The sequence below is a fragment of the Rhincodon typus genome, chromosome 2 (assembly GCF_021869965.1).
Source record: "Rhincodon typus isolate 14 chromosome 2, sRhiTyp1.1, whole genome shotgun sequence".
Classification (NCBI taxonomy): domain Eukaryota; kingdom Metazoa; phylum Chordata; class Chondrichthyes; order Orectolobiformes; family Rhincodontidae; genus Rhincodon; species Rhincodon typus.
Window position 1 is genome coordinate 3,266,029 of NC_063333.1, and position 15,201 is coordinate 3,281,229.

The following is a 15,201-nucleotide window of genomic DNA, read 5'->3' on the forward strand; positions in this document are numbered from 1 at the left end:
TGGCGCTGCCTGGCCTGCTGTGTTCTGTGCTATCTCTGACTCCAGCATCGGCAGTTCTTACTATTTCTTCTAACTTTAGATAGTTTTCAATGCAAAGAGAGAGAGAGAGAATACCATTTCCCCTTGCAGAGATCCGAAGGCTTTCACTATATCCTTTATACCCACATCTATTCAGCTACTCAGAAACCAGTCAAAAAGTTGTTGGCAGGCAGGTTTTGTCATCAACCAGACACCACTCCACAGACCAGTTTCTTGGTGCTGACCAAACATCATTTGGTTCAAGAATGCATCACCGCTGTCTCAAAGGTAACTAATGATGGACGGTAAACTTTGGCTTGGCCAGTGATGCCACATCCCATGAATGAGTTAAAATGTACAGTATCCTAGTCTTCATTAATAATAGTGTAGAGTACAAAAATAAAGAGCTGTGTTCCTTTGGAGTCTGAACAAAGTTTTCAGAACTGGGTGCTACACTTCACAATGTAAGGTGCAACCAAGATTCATAAGAATGGCCTTAGGAATGAGGAACTTCAATTTTAAAAAAAATTGAAGAGACCAGGGAGGAGAGGAGATTTGATAAAGGTACTTAAAATTACTAGGTCTGGACAGAATATCTGAGGAGAAACAGTTTCCATTGGTGGAAGGATCAGGTACAAGTAGAGACAGATTTGAGGTAATTGTTAAAGGATAAGGAAAAATGTATTCTTATAGTGAGCAGTTAGGATCTGGAATGTGCTGTCTGAGAATGTGGTGGAGATGGCTTCAATTTCACAAGGAATTGGATTTGTATCTGAAAAGGAAATAATGACTTTAAGAGTTAAGAAAGGTTGGGGGCGCGCGGTAATTGCTCCTTTCGGGAGCTGGTGTAGACAGAATGGCTGAATGTGTTGTAACAATTCTGAGGTTTTGAATTGCTTGAAGGGTAGTGGGTCCAGAGTCATTAGTAACGTTCAAAAGGAAGTTGGATCAGTACTTGTAAATGAAACATTTGCAAAGCTACCAGGTAATGGATGTATAGAACAAATTCACTAGCTCTTCAGAAGAGCCGGGCACATGCCTGCTGGACCAACTAGCCTCCTTCAGGTTTCTTTACATAATGATTCTGTTAGTGAGGATTGGCTGAGCTCCACTTCGAATTCGTTGGGATTGATCGTGGAGCTAAAACCATTTACCCAGTTCAAAAAGCAAACACTCAGCCTGATATTAGGGAAGGTGATCCGAACCTTGCATAACGTTTCCATCACAAGAATCTGTGTCTTCTGGAGAAGAGTTTTTTTATAAAAACTTAGCACAAGGGAAAAGAACAGCAAAGAGGAACATACTGTAGATGTTGGGATATAATTGGAACAGCCATTCTTTCTGACGCCAGAAATAACTTGATTTTGGGTTCGATTTGTTTTGTTCTGTAGGATGAACCACCCAATAAAAAGAAGCGTCTGGATTTGTCAGCAGGTTGGATTGGTGAGTAGCCCCTTGGATCATAGAATTGTTACAATGCAGAAGGAGACTTTTGAGCCCAACCTGCCTGGGCCAGCTTTCCAAATGAGCATTATGACCTAGTGTCATTCTTTGTCCTGTCCCCATAGCCCTGCATATTATTTCTGTTTAAATAATCATCCAGTTGCCTCTTGAACATGTATATTGAACCTGTCTGCATCATGCTTCTAGGAAGAGCATTCCAAGCACAAATTATTTGCTTGTGAATTTTTTTTTTCTTGTGTCACATTTGGTTCTTTTGCAAATCAGTAATTTTCAATCACTTTTCTGAGGAGTGGGCACAAGTTATCAGGGTTATGTACAGTGAAATATCATCTAAGGTGTAATTAAATTAAAAAGCATGGTATTATTTGACTTCATCTTATGTGGTTTGATGACAGAATCCTACTGTTCTTCTCTTTTCATTCGCCTCGTACCAAAGATTGAGATAGGCAGGAAATGTGTGATTGTCAAGTCTTTCTCATCCATTTGTCCTGTTTCGCACACTCGAACAATTGACTAGAATGTTGCCAGCTTACACATACTCTGAGTAACATGGCACGTTACATTGGGAGTGGGGGGAAGACGGCAAGCATGTACTCCCTGATCACTTTTACATTGCATTCCAGCTGGTGATGTTGCTTTACTGGATGAGATGGATGAGATTGAAGTGTATGGGAACGAGGCTCAATCTGGCACTCAGCTGGCTACCTATTCTTTTGAGGTAAGGTCTGATTTACTGGATGTCACGGATGATCCGTAAGAGGACTGAAAACCTCCTGTACATTCAAAGTTTCCACCTCATTAATGCTTAAGATGATTTAGTGTTATAATTACATCTATAATTCAGTGTATAAATCTGCAGATTGGTATTCACACATACCAACTTACTTTAACTGTGTAATTGTCATGAGGGAATGGTGAGATATGTGGGGTTGGGGGAAAGTGGAATGCTATGGTTACTAAATGTCAGTGTTTCTGCTGCATTAGCACTGGGAGCGGATATATTCTGTGATACTGAGGCAGAAATTCCTGATAATGTCAAAGAAGACAGAAATAAATAACGGAAACATGAAATAATTGGGAACACTGTGATACTGGAGGGGGATTTGAGCTTTTAGTTGAAGTCACCCTGAACTTTTTTGTGAAGTAATGTTGGAATTTAGCTCATCATTTAGGAAATTTGGTTTAGACAAATCCTGCATTGAACCATACACATCATACAAAGGCAGGAGGTAAATGAGTAAAGAAACCAGAATCTCTAGGCCAAGAAAGAATGTATTTGCTGAGCTCTGCTTTGGATTTTGCACTTTTTAAAAAAGTTCATTTCGATACTGTAGATGAATGCTGGGCATCTCCTCATAGGATACCTATATGCAGGGAGTCCCAGTATGTTTTCTTCTCATGTCAATAGCAACTTGGTTGGCTCGGTCATAATAGCTAAATGGGTAATGGCTGCATTCCCAAAGAGATGCCCACATTGTGAGCCTACAGGTCACCCTCATCTGTGATACATGGATGTTTAAGGCAGATCTCTGGTTGTCCAAGATCGGAGCCAGACACATGGGAAATCCTTGCTGATGACTTTAGTACCAGGGGTTGAGCAGTCAGCAAAGACATGGACAAAGAGGGCAAAAGAAATGAATAGATAGTGGAAATAGAGACCGTCGGAAGGTAAAAACACAAGTTTACTTCATGTTAATGCTGTTCACGTGCACACTGCTGAAGAGACTGTCATTTACAAATTAGCCTGTACAGCCACAACAGACTGCATTCAGTATGGAAGTGATGCACATGCTGGTCAGAGTTCATATCTCGCCTGAGATGGATAGATGCTAACAGCATTCCTACCTCTTTGTGAAAATAGTATGTAGCACTAGTTTATGGCAGGTGGGTCTTTTGAAGGACAGAGGTGAAGGGGAGTGGTTCAGAAATCTGTTCATTGATTGAAGACTGTTTCTGTTGTTTTGATCATTGTGTTCCTAAGGAACTTGGAACATTAGAGCAATGGTGCATCATTGTGTCAAACTTGCTTGATAGTCACTTTGAATTATGGGGAGTAGGGTTGAAGATTGGTCAGAGCTACTCCTGAAACAGCTAAGACCATAAGAACCGAAAGACCTGTGGATGCTGTAAATCGGGAACAAAAACGGAAGTTGCTGGAAAAGCTCAGCAGGTCTGGCAGCATCTGTGAAGGAAAAAATCAGAGTTAACGTAACGGGTCCAGTGACCCTTCCTCAGAACTGATGGTAGCTGGGAAAATGTTGGTTTATATGCAGAAAATAGGGAAGGGGATGGGTTAGGGAGTAAATGAAGGATAAAGCCCGAAGAGAGAGAAGAACAGTTGGATAGACAAAGGAGTTGATAACGATACTATCCAACTGCTCTTCTCTCTCAACGGGCTCTATCCTCTTGTTTATTCCCTACCCCCTTCGCCTCCCTATTTTCTGCATATAAACCAACATTTTCCCAGCTACCATCAGTTTTGAGGAAGGGTCACCGGACCCAAAACGTTAACTCTGATTTTTTTCTTCACAGATGCTGCCAGACCTGCTGAGTTTTTCCAGCAACTTCTGTTTTTGCTCAGGACCATAAGACATTGGGCTGATTGCCTAAGTCTGCTCTGACATTCAATCATGCTGAATGTTTCTAAACTCCATTCTCCTGCATTCTTCCCATAACCCTTGAATCCTTACTAATCAAGAACATATCTATCTCTGTCTTAAATACACTCAATGACTTGGCTTCCACAGCCGCCTCTGTCAATGAGTTCCAAAGATTAACCACCCTCTGGCTGAAGAAATCCCTCATCTCAGTTCTAAAGGGCCATCTCTTCACATTGAGCCTGTGCCTTCAAGTCCTTGTCTTTCCTACTTGTGGAAACATCTCCACATCCAATCTATCCAGGCCTGTCAATATTCTGAAATGTTTCAATCAGATTCCCCCCGATCCTTCTGAACTCCCAAGTACAGACCCAGAGTCTAGAACCGCTCCGCATGTGACAAGCCCTCATCCCTGAGATCATTCTTGTAAACCTCCACTGGATCCCCTCCAGGACCAACACATCCTTCCTCAGATACAGGGTCCAAAACTGCTTACAATGTTGCAAATGCAGTCTGATCAGAGACTTGCATGGCCTCAGCAATACACCTCTGCTTTTGTATTCTAGCCTTCTTGAAACGAATGCTGACATTAGGACTCTCAAGTGTTTTTGTGCTTCAGATTTCCAAAGCCTCTCCCATTAAGAAAATAGTCTATGCCTCTATTCTTCCTACCAAAATGCATAACATCTCACTTCCCCACATTGTATTCCATCTGTCACTTCATTCACTTCTTTGCCCACTCTCCTAGCCTGTCTAGTCCTTCTGCAGCCTCCTTGCTTCCTCAACACTGTCTGCCCCTCCACCTATCTTTGTATCATCTGCAATCTTAGCAACATTGCCCTCAATTTCTTCGTCCAGATTGTTAATGTGTAACGAGAATAGTTGTGGTCCCAACACTGAACCCCATGGACCTCCATCAGTCACCAATTGCCATCCTGAAAAAGATCACTTTATTCCTACTGTCTGCCTTCTGCCAGTCAGTCCTCTATCCGTGCCAGTACCTTGTCCCTAACATATGCATTTCTTTTATTTGGCAGCCTCCTGTGTGGCACCTTGTCAAAGGCCTTCTGAAAAAACAAATAGGTCAAGTCCACTGGCTCTCCTTTGTCTAACTTACTTATTATGCTAACTTACCTCCTCAAAGAATTTCTGACTGATTTGTAAGGCATAACTTGTCATTGATGGAGCCATGCTGATTCAATCCTGTTTTAACATGCATTTCCTAGTATTCCACAGTCTCATTCTTAACAATGGATTCTAAAATCTTACCAGCGACTGAGCTCAGGCTAACTGGCCTGCCACTGGTTTCTGGCCATCTCAAATTGTTAGTATTTGTGTTTGGGGAGTGCGATTCCTAAGGCCAAACCAGGTAATAGTTGGGGTGAACGCTGAGGGATATTGAGATTTTCCTCACTGTTTGGTAATCAAGCAACTGCTTAAAAGTTATTGCCAGTGTGAGAGCTGCTTCATTTGTCAAGATTCCCACAAATACAATTATACTAATTGACAGAAAAAGTTAAAATAGTTATATAGTTGAATACATTGTTCAAACATTTAAAATCTCTTCACGTGCATTGAATTACCTTTGATATAGATTCATTATGATGCTGTTCGTCTAGATTAGCTGTTCAAGTCTATGTGGAATGAAGCCCAGAACCTGGAAACTGGTTTTGTTGAAGAGGCGGGGCTTCCCAGTACTTCATGGAGCAATGAATCCCCGCTGTGTAGCCAGGAAACCTTGTACCTCCTTCCAATTTGTCGCTGTGGCAGATGTCTTCAACAGGGTCCTGCTGCTTGTTGGCCAAAGTCATTTCCTTGGCCATTTGGCTGACATTGTGGCCAAACAGATCTTACGAGGTGATAAAGTGATGGCAGTGAGGTGTGAAGGGATTAACACCCTTCTGGATGTAAGTGTGACAAACTTAAGTATTTTGCTTTCTTGCACAATGGATGAACACTACTTCAAGACAAAGCAAGGTAAAGCTGCTTAGACAGATTGAAGGTGTTCGATAGGATCCCTCCTCCAAATGACAAGAGAAAACGTATGGTTGTACCAGCAGTCCTGAAGATTGTGTTTGAAGCCAACGCATAAGCTTGCACTTCATGGTCATCTTGCTGGCTGGAAATAGCAGGCAGTTATAGTTACTGTTGAAAAGAAGTGTGAAGAAAAAGCCAAGTTTCACTGAGGAAAAAGAAAAAGTTTTGAAACTGAAGAAAGTAGCTGAGAAGAATGTTGAAAGCAAAATAGCCAAGTAAACTGCAGTGCTGAAACAGTATGGTATTCTTGTTTAATATACTCATTCAGGAATTGACAATAAAAAACCCTGTACAAAATAAATTGCAAAAAGACAACAATGGTGTTGATTGCTCCAGAGTTTAAGCTGCCTGCAGTGACTGACTTTCCCTTGTATCTCCCTGCAGGTCTGTGACAGTATATTGAATATTGGCCCTTGTGTAAATGCCTCAATGGGAGAACCTGCTTTCCTTTCCGAAGAGGTGAGTGCGAATTGGTTGTGAAAAGTATATAATTATACAGCAAGATTGACAGGGTTAGGGTGTGGGGATATGTGATTGAGGACAAGCTGGTCCCAACTGATAAAGGTAGCCAAGCTGAGACCTTTCCAGATCAAAGTAAAGTTTGGAAGAGATGCAGTTGGTGGATCTATGTAGCAAGAATCTGCAATCTTTTCTCCTTTGCTGGATCAGGTTTATGCAAATTTATGGAAAATTATGCATGTCCAAGCTGGCAACTGTCAAATTGTCGATATGTGGTTGCCAGTGCAGTTTCACTATTTAAATTAGGTGCTTATAGCTTGCACCACTATTAATTCTAGAGTTTTTGGGAGGTCTGGCAAGAAGAGGCCATCCTAAATTGAAGTTGTGCAGTTCATGGGCATCATCTTTTGTTGCCTTTTACTTTGAGCTAGAAGAGAAAATAGCCTCTCTGCTGGACTGCTGTGAAGCAGGGCCAACTGCTGGCTTAGGTACTTAGCAGTCCAGCAGACACACACACACACCCTCTCCAGCTGCACCACACTGCTACCTGCAGAGGAGGTATGGTGCTTAGGACAGAAAGTGAACTGGAAAAGTCCACACCTATTGGAATTTGACAATGTTATGAAGTGTTTTCAAGTACAAATGGTGAGATTTGAAATCTTCTGCAATAGCGTTATGTTTCACCTTACATCTCATTTTAGTTTCAGAATAATCCAGAACCTGACTTGGAGATAGTTGTGTGTTCAGGATATGGAAAGAATGGTGCCCTCTCTGTTCTACAGGTAATAGACTATGCTGGCTTGTGGTATTGTCTGTCATATTTTCTTGATGGTTTGAAATTAGAAAAGCTTGACATCCGAGATGCAGAACATGGGATTTGTAGTTATGTATTGATTTGGATAGAAAACTGGTTGGCAAATAGGAATCAAAGAAGGGATAAATGGGTCTTTTTCCAAATGAAGGAGTGACTAGTCAGGTAACGCAGTGATCATTGCTAGGGCTCCAGCTCTTCACAGTATACATTAATGATTTGGATGAGGGAACCAAATGTAATATCTCCACATTTGGAGAAAACAAAGCTGGATGGAAGGGTGATTGTGAGGAGGATGCAGAGATGCTTCAGTGTGATTTGGATAAGCTGAGTGAGTGGGCAGATGCAGTATAATATGGATAAATGTGATGTTATATACTCTGGTAACTTAAAACAGGAAGGCAGATTATTATCTGTACAGCTATAAATTGAGCGGATGGGATGCACAGTGAGACCTGGATGTCATTGACCACGTGCATGCTTACCTTCAATAGCTGATGTACAAGAAAGCAAATGTTATAATAGCCTTCATAGTGAGAGGATTTGAGTACAATATATATTAGTGGATTGGAGAAAGGGGGTTAATATACTGCAGTCAAATTTGCAGACACCACAAAAATTGGTGAAAAGGCGATTTGTGAGAGGGATATAAACAGTTTAGAGATATTGATAGGTTAAGTAACTGGGCAAAAAATTGGCGAATGGAGTATAGTGTGGGAAAATGCGAAGTTGTTCATTTTGGAAGGGAGAACAAAGGAACAGTATTATTTAAATGGAGAAAAACTGCAGAAAGCAGCAACACAAAGGGACTTGGGGTCCTTGTGCAAGAAACACAAAGCTAGCAGACAGGTGCAGAAAGTAATCAGGAAGGCTAATGGAATATTGGCCCTTATTTCAAGGGGGTTGGAGTGTAAGGGTAGGGAAGTCTTAGTGCAACTGTACAAGCTGCTGGTGAGACCACATCTGGAGTACCTGTGACCAGTTTGGCCCTTTTTTCAAAGAGAGGCATTGTTTCATTGGAGCCATTGCAGAGGAGGTTCATTAGGATGATCCCTGTATAGGCAGACTGTCTTATGAGCAAAGATTGGACAGGTTGGGACTCCTCTCATTCTTCTGAATTTCAGTACATACTGATCTCATTGAAACATTTAGGATTCTTAAGGGGCTTGACAGGGTAAACATTTGAGAGGATGTTCCCCTCATTGGGGCGTATGGGATCAGAGGGCATAGTCTCAGAATATAGGGGTGCCAATTTAAGATTGAGATGAGGGGGAATTTCTTCTCTCAGGGACTGTGTGCCACAGGGAGCTATAGGGGCAAAGACCTTGTGTATATTTATGGCTATGATAGAAATAATTTTTGATCAGGGGTTACATGGAAAATCCGGGAAAGAGGATTTGAGGAATGTCAAATCAGTAATGAGCCTATTGAATGGCGGAACAGGCTCGAGGGATTGAACAGCCTACTCCAGTTCTTTATGGTCTTGTGGTCTTCTACAATTAAAGTGCTGTGGCAGATAGTATGGAGTTATTTCCATATTTTAAAGCTCCAGTGCTTCCTTATTGAAAATAAAATTGCTTGAAAAGTTCAGCAGGTCTCGCAAAATCATAGAGTCAGAGCTGTACAGCATGGAAATAATTCCTTCTGTCCAACTTGTCCATGCCGACCAGATATCCTGAATTAATTGGTCCCATTTGCCAACATTTGGTCCATATCCCTCCAGACCCTTCCTATTCATATACCTATCCAGATGCCTTTTAAATGTTGTAATTGTACCAGCCTTCACTTCTTCTGGCAGCTCATTTCATACGTGGACCAGCATCTGCATGAAAAACTTGCCCCTTGGGTTTCTTTTAAATATTTCCCCTCTCACTTTAAACCTATACCCTCTAGTTTTTGACTCCCACACCCTGGGGAAAAGACCTTGCCTATTTACCTTATCCATGCCCCTCATAAGAACATAAGAACTAGGAGCAGGAGTAGGCCTGCCCTATAAAACATCTATAAGGTCACCCCTCAACCTCTGACACTCCAAGGAAAATAGCCCCAGTCCATTCAGCCTCTCCTTATGGCTCGAACCCTCCAACCCTGGCAACATCCTTGTAAATCTTTTCTAAACCCTTTCAAGTTGCACAACTTCCTTGCTATAGCAGGGAGACCAGAATTGCATGCAGTATTCCAAAAGTGGCCTAACCAATGTCCTGTACAACTGTATGATGAACTCCCAATTCCTATATTCAATGCACTGACCAATAAAGGCAAGCATACCAAATACCTTAATAAAAACTGAAAGAACTGCGGATGCTGTAATTCAGGAACAAGGACAAAGTTGCTGGAAAAGCTCCGTAGGTGTGGCAGCATCTGTGAAGGCAAAAAAAGAGTTAATGTTTCGGGTCCGGTGTAGAGGAGACCATGTTGTGTGTACTGGTCCCTCCTGCCCTGGAAGAGATCCCAAATATCAGATATCTGAAGCCCTCACTCCTACATCAGCTCTTTAACCATGCATTCAACTGTATTTTCCTATGTCTGGCCTCAGTAGCATGTAGCACAGGGAGTAATTAAAAGATTACAAGCCTAGAGGTTCTGCTTTTTAACTTTTAAATGTAACTTTCTAAGTTACATTTGCAGGACCTCATCTTTCCTCCTGCCCATGCCGTTAGTATCAATATGGACCGTGGTCTCTGGCTGGTCACCCTCCCCTTTCAAAGTATGCAGTGCTTGCTCAGAGACATCCTTGACCCTGGCACCAGGGCGGCAACACACCATCCTGGTGTTTTGCTTGCGGCCATAGAAATGCCTGAGCCCTGACTATACAGTCCCCTGTCACTACCTCACACCTGCACTTCAACCTTCCCTGCTGTATAACCATGCCAGTCCTGCTGCTACTGATCTGGTAGCTGCCGTTACAATCCCCTGACAGGCCACCTCTCAACAGTGTTCAAAATGGCATATTCATTTGAGAGGGGAGTATCCACCAAGGACTCCTGGACTTCAAACCTGCCCTTCCTGGGGTCACCCATTTATCTGGTTGAACCTTTGGTGTGACCAGATCCTGAAACTTCTATGTCTAAAGCTTTCTTCTCCTGTATGCTCCTCATTGAGTGCAAGAGCCACTCCAACTAATCCATGCAGTCTGACAGGAGTTGCAGGCAGGCACACTTCCTGTAGACATAGTTGTCAGGGACATATGACTTCTCCCTGAGCGCACTCATTTCACAGGATGAGTATACCACTCCACAAACACTGTCTAATAATGACTGGATTAAAATAAAAGGAAAGTTCCTACCTTGCCTTACCAGAACATAGAGAATCAAGGGGCAGAGGTGAGTGTAGTGGCCCTCACTAAGGAGAATAGAATAGTCATTTATTGACATTGTATTTTTTTTTACAAAAAAAAGTGAAAAGTTTAAGTCGCCATTTGATGACGTTTACTTTAGTAATAGAAGGCATAGATAAAATTTAAATCAAAGTCCATCTTAGTTAAATTCATGGCTCCTGGGTTTGGGAAAAGACAGTACCACTGCAAGACCACCATACAGGGCCGGAAGCTGCCACCGAAGCAGGCCATCAATGTCAGGCCACTGGAATCCTGGGCCACAAGACCCCGCAGAAGCTGCCCCAAGGAACCATCTCGTCACTGATCCTGGGAAGGAAGAATTCGCATAAGCTGCCCAAAGGGATGCTGGGCCGAAACCACCTCATTGCCAAAGCTGCCGCTGACCTGTGCAACAGAACCCTGGGACATGACGAAGATGCCAAAGCAGACCACCACCAGACACAGCATCAGTGAGGTTGTTGGCTTGCTTGCCGAGCTGGCTGGTTATCGTACAGACGTTTCGTCACTGTGCTAGGTAACATCATCAGTGCAGCCTCCGATGAAGCAATGGTCTAACCTAGCTCAAACCAACTGCAGACATGCACGGGAATTCCTAGAGGCCTAGTCTTCAACCTGTAATGCAGTCCACAAACGTGAATTAGACCCCATGTACAAATCCAGGCAAAGAAGAACCGGAAATGACGCAATCCAACCTAACAGACTGGATCATATAAATTCCAAGCGGAGTAGAACGACAACGCTTCATCTGTTGATGTTATTCAGCGTGGTGACCAAGCCAGCCAACTTGGCGAGCGAACCAACAACCTCATTGTTGGGATTGGGATATCGTAGCTATTATAGAAACATGGCTCAGGGAAGGACAGGACTGGCAGCTTAATCTTCTAGGGTAAAGACGCTATAGGAAAGATAGAAAGGGGGCAAGAGAGGAGGGGGGAGTGGCATTTTTGGTTAGGGATAACATTAACATTAAGTCTGTACTTGGGAGGATATTCCTGGTGAAGTTATTTGGGTGCAACTCAGACATAAGAAAGGGATGATCACTTTATTGGGATTGTACTATAGGCCCTCCAATAGTCAGTGGCAAATTGAGAAGCAAATTTGTAAGGAGATCTCGGATATCTGTAAGAATAATAGGGTTGCAATGGTAAGAGATTTTAACTTTCCGAACGTAGTTTGGGATTGCCGTTGTGTTAAGGCTTGGATGGGGAGAAATTTGTTAAGTGTGTACAAGAAAATTTTCTTATTCAGTGTGTGGATGTACCTACGAGAGAAGGAGCAAAACTTGACCTTCTCCTGGGAAATAAGGCAGGGCAAGTGACTGAGGTGTCAGTGGCTTTGGGGCCGGTGATCATAACTCTTAGTTTGAAAATAGTTATGGAAAAAGATAAACCTGATCTAAAAGTTAAAGTTCTAAATTGGAGGAATGTCAGTTTTGACGGTATTAGGTAAAAACTTTCAAAAGTTGATTGGGAGATGCTATTTGCACGTAAAGGGTCGGTTGGAAAGTGGGAGGCTGTCAAAGATGAGGTAACGAGAGTCCAGAGACAGTATGTTCCTGTTAGTGTGAAGGGGAAGATATGCTGGATGACTAGGGAAATTGAAGCTCTGGTCAAGAAAAAGGAAGTACATGTCAAGTATAGACAGCTGTGATCAAGTGAATCCCTCTGAGTATAAGGGCAGTAGGTGTATACTCGAGGGAAATCGGGAGGGGAAAAAAGGCCACAGGAGATAGCGTTGGCAAATATGGTTAAAGAGAATCCAAAGAGATCCTATAAGTACAGTTAAAGGCAAAAAAGTAACTAGGGAGAGAATAGGGCCCCTTAAAGATCAAAAAGGCTGACTATGTGTGGAAACATGGGATATGAGTGAGATACTAAAGGAGTATTTCGAGTCACTGTTTACTGTAGAGAAGGGTATGGAACCTAGAGAGCTTGAAGAAACAAATAGTGATATCTTGAAAAGTGTCCCTGTTACAGAGGAGGTGGATAAAAACGCATAAAGGTGGATAAATCCCCTGGACCTGATCAGGGTGTATCCCAGAACTTTGGGAAGCTAGGGAAGTGATTGCTGGGCCCCTTGCTGAGATATTTGAATCATCGACAACCATGGATGAGGTGCCAGAAGACTGGAGGATGGCTAATGTGGTGGCATTATTTAAAAAAGGTGATAAGGAAAAGCCAGGGAACTATAGAACGGTGAGCCTGTGGTGGGTAAATTGTTGGAGGGAATTCTGAGGGACAGGATTTACATGTGTTTGGGAAAGCAAGGACTGATTAGGGATAATCAAGGTGATTTTGTGTGGGAAATCATGTCTCACTTACTATGATTTGAAATTTTTGAAGAACTGACATGAGATTGATGAAGCCGGAATGGTGGCCGTTATCTATATGAACTTCAAAGTGTTTGACAAGTTTCCACATGGTAGACTGGTTAGGAAGGTTAGATCACATGGAATGCAGGGGGAGTTAGCCATTTGGATATGGACCAAGGAGAGGCAGAAGGGATTAGTTTAATTTGGCATCACGTTCGGCACAACATCGTGGGCCTGTTTCCATGCTGTACTGTTCAATGTAACATTGGCTTGATGGTACGTGGCAGAGGGTGGCGGTGGAGGGTTGTTTTTCAGTCTGGAGTCATGTGACCAGCGTGATGCCGCAAGGATTGGTGCTGGGTCCACTACCATTTATTATTTACATAAATGATTTAGAATGTGAATGTAGGAGGAATGGTTAGTAAGTTTGCAGATGACACCAAAATTGGTGGTGTAGTGGACAGTGAGGAAGATTATCTCAGACTGCAATGGGACCTTGATCAGATGGGCCAATGGGCCGAGGAGTGGTAGCTGGAGTTTAATTTAGATAAATGTGAGATGTTGTATTTTGGTAAGGCAAATCAGGGCAGGACTTACGCAGTTAATGGTAAGGTCCTGGGGAGTGTTGCCAAACAGACACCTAGGGGTGCAGGTTCATAGTTCCTTGAAGGTGGAGTTGCAGGTAGGCAGGGTCATGAAGAAAGCGTTTGATACCCTTGCCTTTTATTGGTCGGTGCATTGAGGGTGTAGGAATTGGGATGTCATGTTGCGACTGTATAGGATGTTGGTTAGGCCACTTTTGGAATACTGCGTTCAGTTCTGGTCTCCTTGTTATTAGAAAGATGTTATTAAACTTGAAAGGCTACAGAAAATATTTACAAGGATGTTGCTGCGGTTGGAGAGTTTGACTATAGGGAGAGGCTGAATAGGCTGTGGTTTTTTCCTTGGAGTGTTGGAGGTTGAGGGGTGACCTTATCAAGCTTCAGAAAATCATGAGTGGTGTGGATCGGGTGAATAACCAAGGTGCTTTCCCCAGGGTAGGGGAGTCCAAAACTAGAGGGCATAAGTTTAAGGTGAAAGGGGAAAGATTTAAAGGGACCTAAGGGGCCATTTTTACACCCAGATGGGGGTACATCTATGGAATGAACTGCCAGAGGAAGTGGCAGCTGCTGTGCAACCGTAACCTTCTATGCCGCACGCACTCTGTTTAAACACCCTATTATCTGTATGTCCTCTTATGTTGTGATCTGTCTGAACTGCATGCAAAACAAAACTTTTCATTGTACATAGGTACGTGCGCCAATAAATAAATCAAAAATTCCTAGTGGAGGCTGGTACAATTACAACATTTAAAAGGCATCTGGATGGGTACATGAAAAGAAAGGACTTAAAGGGATATCCGCCAAATGCTGGCAAATGGGTCTAGATTAATTTTGGATATCTGGTCTGCATGGACGAGTTGGACTGAAGGGTCTGTTTCCTGTGCTGTGTATCTCTATGACCAATTGGACATGTGATTCCAGATTCCATTGCAAATGTGGTTGATTCATTAACTGCCCTCTGAAATATGTTAGCAAGCCACTCAGTCCATTAAGCTTAACAAATGGGGGCTTTGCCAGTGACTTTTCTGAATGAATATATTATTACAGCTGAAGTATAATTGTTATTCCAAGTTTCTCTATATTGGCGAAGGCTTCAGCTCTTGATATCTCCAGAAACTCAGCATTCCTTTAGCCCAAGAAAAACTGCAGTAAATAACTGGTGTTCTTGTTCTTCTGCTATATTTCTGAAAAGGCAGCAGTTCTTTTTGTGATTTATAGAGATTGTGATGGCTGCATGGACAGTGTCTCTAAAACATTTCATGAACGACATTTACATTTCTCTCAGATGCTCTGGCTAAGTGTATCGGTGGATGTTAATTCTGGGAAAAATAGCACCCTTTTAATTCCAAACTTTGCCCAAAAATGACATTGTAACTCTCAGCATTTACAACAAAAACAGCAAGAAAAAAATACCGGAGATAGTAGGAACTGCAGATGCTGGAGAACCCAAGACAACAAGGTGCAGGGCTGGATGAACACAGCAGGCCAAGCAGCATCATAGGAGCAGAAAGGTTGACGTTTCGGGCCTAGACCCTTCATCAGAAAAGCTTTTCTGATGAAGGGTC

General features: G+C 42.6%; 1 protein-coding gene and 1 pseudogene across 1 annotated transcript in view; both read left to right on the forward strand.

Moving 5' to 3' along the window:
- LOC109918594 (cleavage and polyadenylation specificity factor subunit 1-like) overlaps positions 1-11,176 on the forward strand; it is a 46,973-nt gene extending 35,797 nt beyond the window's left edge. The window contains exons 13-17 of the mRNA XM_048617662.1: positions 1,410-1,461; positions 2,106-2,200; positions 6,501-6,575; positions 7,277-7,357; positions 10,898-11,176. Coding sequence (XP_048473619.1) covers positions 1,410-1,461; positions 2,106-2,200; positions 6,501-6,575; positions 7,277-7,357; positions 10,898-11,176 — 582 coding nt within the window. The remainder of the gene's footprint in view (positions 1-1,409; positions 1,462-2,105; positions 2,201-6,500; positions 6,576-7,276; positions 7,358-10,897) is intronic.
- Positions 5,724-6,371, forward strand: LOC125486146 (annotated as a pseudogene).
- Positions 11,177-15,201: the final 4,025 nt, after the last annotated feature.